The sequence below is a fragment of the Sardina pilchardus genome, chromosome 13 (genome assembly GCF_963854185.1).
Source record: "Sardina pilchardus chromosome 13, fSarPil1.1, whole genome shotgun sequence".
Taxonomy (NCBI): domain Eukaryota; kingdom Metazoa; phylum Chordata; class Actinopteri; order Clupeiformes; family Clupeidae; genus Sardina; species Sardina pilchardus.
The window spans coordinates 15,347,371-15,352,370 of NC_085006.1; the positions used below are offsets into that span (position 1 = coordinate 15,347,371).

Below are 5,000 nucleotides of genomic sequence, written 5' to 3' on the forward strand. Positions count from 1 at the left end.
ATGTTCTTAGTGCGACTCCTACACACAGACGATAGCAGCTTGATATAAAAACAAACAAACAAACAAACAAACAAACCCAGAGAGGGCTGAAAGGTCTCTCCTCTGGGGTCAGCTGTGAGAGCTTGTCCACCCCCCCTGCCCAACCACCCCCCCCCCCTTCCTTCGCCTTTCTCACCGACACTTCTCCGGGTGCTCGTCCCTCTTGTTGTTGAAGTCCAGGGTGATCTTGGCGTCCAGGCCGATCCCAAAGTAGTTGTTCATCACACACTTCTCGGTGTAGCAGTCCCTGAGAGAGAGACTACACACATTAACTTAGCAGGTGCCTTATACAAACAGTATGTCAATTATATTACCAGGGCTTTTGTCCCCATGGCAGCTCGGGGGTTAAGTACCTTGCCCAAGGGCACAACGGTGGAAGCTAGCTATTAAACCTACAACTTTTCAGGTTATTGCATGCTATGCCCAGTCCTAGGCAACTATGCTACCATCAACCCAGGCATCCACACAGGCAGTTGAATACTCACAGGTTCTCAGGGTCATAGTTGAATGGGTCAGCGTTGACCAGCAATCTGCTGATGACTGAGCTGCTGGACAAAGAACCCGTCATGCCTGCCCTGAGACCTGCAAACACACACACACACACACACACACACACACACATTAGGACCACACCTAAAACACAACAGATAAAACCAAAAAAGGCATCCTGCTAAACTGCTCTTACTTGGGTAGAGGAACTTTGTGTTGAGCATTGGCATGTTCTCCCTACTTCCTGTCTGAGCAGGAAGTGATGCAGAGCTCCCCAGAGACAAGCTTCCCTTACTGATGAGTTTCTCACATGGTGTCTTGGAAACTATAGAGGACACACACACACACACACACACACACACACACACACACACACACACACACACACACACACACACACACACACATACACATACACACACATACATTTTAACATAGGTACAAACTTAAAAAAATGTAATAAATGTTCAAAATCCCACAAAAAAGTCATAATTATAATCAACAGACATGACATTTCTGTGACATTTACTAATTTGGCAGATGCTGTTATCTAATTTACCACATCAGCTTGTGACGCACCACAGAGGAAAGAAAATAAAACTAGTTCGTCATGTATATATACAGTACAAACAGAGAGTATACACTCGTTATTTTTCCGTGTAAACACTTTCCAACCAGGTGTGTATCAGTGCTTATTTTTAGCAGCCAGCTTTGCTCCTAGCACGCCTGACAGGAAGTCACAAACAATGCAGAAGTCTGCCGGGCGGCTGTTTATCATTCTACAGAGCAGTGACCTATTTGGCTTTGAAGGTAGCGACCCATTTAGTCCCAACTCGTAAAGATCACTGCGCCAGATGAACTCGGAACGTGCGTTTGCAGGAGTAGAACATGGTACGTCTTCCTCCCTCCATCGGAAAGGGGGTGATAGGCTATGTGATGCTAAGCACTAAGTAGGCCACCATATGACTGATGGTAGCTTGCAAGACTTAAGTCAGGCCTTAAGTAAGGACTATGGACAGAGATGAAGCTTGATGCTCAATTTCTTTACCTGTAATTTCCTGACTATTAGCCGCGGCTTATACGTTAATTTTTGCAAATTTTCTTCAGCTATGAGGCTAATACACGGGGGCAGTTAATATGGTATTAATATGGTTTTGTTTCTTTAAACTTGCATGAAACAGTCCTGCGGCTTATACACAATGCGGCTAATACACAGGAAATTACTGTAACCCAGTAACTGTTAGCTTGGCAGCATTTTGCATTCTTCCTGAACATTATACTGAGGTTAAAGAGGCCTGTCATACGATACGGCGAGCTGGCCAATGCCCCCCGCAAACATGGCCGCTTCCGCAAGTCATTCCCGGATGAGAGACGGGAAGCAGTTTGTCGCACGCGACATGAACAACAATAAGTGAATTTTATTTTTAGGGTCTACTTGAATTGAATTACAACGCCTACGTGTTCTAAAAATATATTATTTTCCTCATACTGTAAAAAACTTTGTGGTTGTGTGAATGATGCTGAACTACTTATAGAGAGTCCAGGATGGTGAAGGATGATGTCCAGTGGGTGTGAAGGACAGACAGTGGACCCCCCCGCTCGGGCACACCTTCGGTGGCGTGCTGCCCAGTCTCACCTCTGCGGGGTGGCCTCCGGTGGCCGCTGTTGCAGCCGTTGCCCCCGCTGTGGGAGGACTGCAGGGAGACCTTATCTTCCTCCTCCTCCTCCTCCTCGTCCGCCACCAGAGCGGAGAAGACCTCCTGCGTCTGGGCGTTCTGCTCGTCCACGGCTGAGACGGAGGAAGACAGGAAGCGATGGAGAGAGAGAGAGAGAGAGAGAGAGATAGTGGTCGGAAGAGTGAGAAAGAAAAGAGGGAGAGACAGAGGAAACAAAAAAGTACACAAGCTATATTAGGAGCATTGTCGTCTCTCATAAAAGGTACAAACAGGTTTCACATCTCTCTTTTCCATGTATGTGTATGTGTCTGTATGTGTGTGTGTGTGTGTGTGTGTGTGTGTGTGTGTGTGTGTGTGTGTGTGTGTGTGTGTGTGTGCGTGTGTGTGTGCGTGTGTGTGTGTGTGTGTCTGTGACTCACCTTTCTCTGTGTGCTCTATGATCTGTCTGATGGCCTTCTTCAGGCTGTTGGCTCGGAGCATGAGTTGCTCGCGGGGCTTGAAGATGGCGGCTGCGCTGGTGCTACGGGCGGAGCAGGGGGCTACGGACGCACTACTGCTGCTGGTGCTGGTGTTGGTGTTGGTGGTGGTGGGGGCCGAGGGGGGCTGGGGGGGCACTATCACGCCCTCGCCCTCCTCCTGCTCCTCGGCGATGGTGGGCGGAGGGGCGGGCATGACGCTGGACGCCTGGGCCTCCTCGTTGAGCGTCTTCAGCAGAGAGTCCAGCTTCTCCTTCAGCACGCCACACTGGAGCCAAGCAGAGGACAGCGTGGTCACTCAAGAGCTACATTATGCTTATTCTACAATTCTAATGAGACGCTTTAGCGCTGAGCTAATCATTGGGGGGGCAATTGCTCTGTCGCTAGTTTGGAGTTTTGAGTGCAGTTTTAAACTCCAACTCCCAAGTCCAGTTTAAAACCGTGTTACACTCCAAACTAGCGACAGAGCAATTGCCCCAAGGGCTTCCACTCTGTTAGACACTGTCAGAGAGCGGTATGTGAGAGCTAAGGGGAGAGTGTGAATGTGGTTGTGTGTGTGTGTGTGTGTGTGTTTACCTTCTTAGCCATGGCCTCTGACTCTTCAGAGCTCTCTGTGTTCTTTTCATAGGCCTTCCCCACTCTGGCCACAAAGTCCTTGACAGTCTCACACAGAACCCTACACACACACACACACACACACACACACACAGACACACACACACACACACACAGACCCACACAGACACACACACACACACACACACACACACACACACACACACACACACACACACACACACACACACACACAGAGAGAGAGAGAGAGAGAGAGAGAGAAAGAGAGAGAGAAAGAGAGAGAGAGAGAGACATGAACAAGACAAATAACACTTGAATGATGAATAACAAATTCAGGCCGCGAACGGGTCAGTGTATGTCTGCAGGGAGCGGCTAACTCACTTGGCGGAGGAGATGACCACTGAGTGCTGGTCTGAGCTCAGTATCTTGGACAGGTGCGCCGCCACCGAATCCTCATACGTCAGGATCTGCTGCACCTGCACATCAACACAGAGCAGTTAACAATGGAGCATGCGTATTAAAAAGATGACTATTTTTCATTTTTGTTTCTGTACATTTACATCTATCCATACATTATTCCATCCATCCATCCATACACTCATCCATACAATAACTTACTCTTAAGGGAAAACTGCAACCTTTTGGGAAATAAGCTTATTTGCCGTCTACCCAAGAGTTACCATGAACTGCCCTCTCTTCCCCCTCTACCTCCTTCTACTAACAGTATTTTGACCAGTATCTATAATGTATGCTCTCTTATCCTCTAGTAATAGTATTAACTGATGTGGTACTATTTCCTACCCGGTCTCCTCTACACTGCAGCTTAAATTCTACTCCTCATGGATAAAGGCGTCTGCTAAATGATTCAATGGAAAAGTAGACAAGAGAATACATACCGTTCTATTCTCTGTGCCTCCAACAACCTAATCTGACGCCATTAGCCTAGGTTACCATAATTCACTGGAAGTAGATTACACCAGTTAGCTAATTTTCCAAAAAACGTTTGCCATGTTCCTTTGCCCACCCCCCACACTGATTATAGAGTACAAATGCTCTTAGGTGTGGTACTGCCAGAGGCTGAATCTGTCTACGCCGGACCCCACCCTAAACCCGACACCCCTGCCTGAAAATGAGGCTCACATCCTGACCTGGGTTGGCACAAAGACGGCGCATTGCGTAACCTTGTTCACCTGTACCTCTGAGTCATCGCTACAGTCCTCGGTCACCGTGGAGCTGGAGTGTTGCCGCGGGAACTTGGTCTCGTACACCATGATGCTCCACCTGTGTGTCGACAAGAAAAAATCGATCATAAAACAGAAAGTAGATGACACAAAGACAAAAAAAAAAAAAACGCTCCTTGAAGATTGTCCTAACATGACAGGAATGCTGCCTGAGGAAGTTTAACGCCCATAATCATGTGTGCGTTGAGTTGACTGCTGAACTCTTGTGACACTTGTCCTATTAGTCAGTGAAGTACAGTCACGGTGGAGCGATGACCCCTTCACGTTGACAGGCTGTCCTGTTTCATCTTCCTCGGCTCCCCTAATGACTCACAAGTCTCTTATGTGTCCTGACAGGCACTGTCTCTGTGTCCTGACCCGGCCTTACGGTCAGCCCCCTCCCCCCCCCCCCCCCACTCCTCAGTGGTCATCACTGTCACGAACCTTTAACTCCACGCTCTCTCTGGCTCTTTACTGTGCTGGGGTGCGTTTTCCAAAACCATAGTTCCTAACATGTTAGCAAC

The 5,000-nt window shown here is 48.2% G+C and overlaps 1 protein-coding gene across 7 annotated transcripts in view; it reads right to left on the reverse strand.

Moving 5' to 3' along the window:
* LOC134099419 (diacylglycerol kinase delta-like) overlaps positions 1-5,000 on the reverse strand; it is a 30,929-nt gene that overhangs the window by 5,299 nt on the left and 20,630 nt on the right. For 4 of the 7 annotated variants that reach the window (XR_009941126.1, XM_062552284.1, XM_062552283.1 and 1 more), the window contains 9 exons: positions 4,447-4,537; positions 3,638-3,732; positions 3,257-3,356; positions 2,624-2,948; positions 2,165-2,317; positions 725-853; positions 525-621; positions 176-298; positions 1-18 (listed from right to left, as the gene is read on the reverse strand). The exon at positions 1-18 is cut by the window's left edge and continues 79 nt beyond it. Coding sequence is in view for 6 of the 7 variants with exons in the window: in XM_062552284.1 (XP_062408268.1) it covers positions 1-18; positions 176-298; positions 525-621; positions 725-853; positions 2,165-2,317; positions 2,624-2,948; positions 3,257-3,356; positions 3,638-3,732; positions 4,447-4,537 (1,131 nt within the window). In the remaining variant the exon portion in view is untranslated. The remainder of the gene's footprint in view (positions 19-175; positions 299-524; positions 622-724; positions 854-2,164; positions 2,318-2,623; positions 2,949-3,256; positions 3,357-3,637; positions 3,733-4,446; positions 4,538-5,000) is intronic. The other 3 variants (XM_062552287.1, XM_062552285.1, XM_062552286.1) reach the window with 3 other exon arrangements.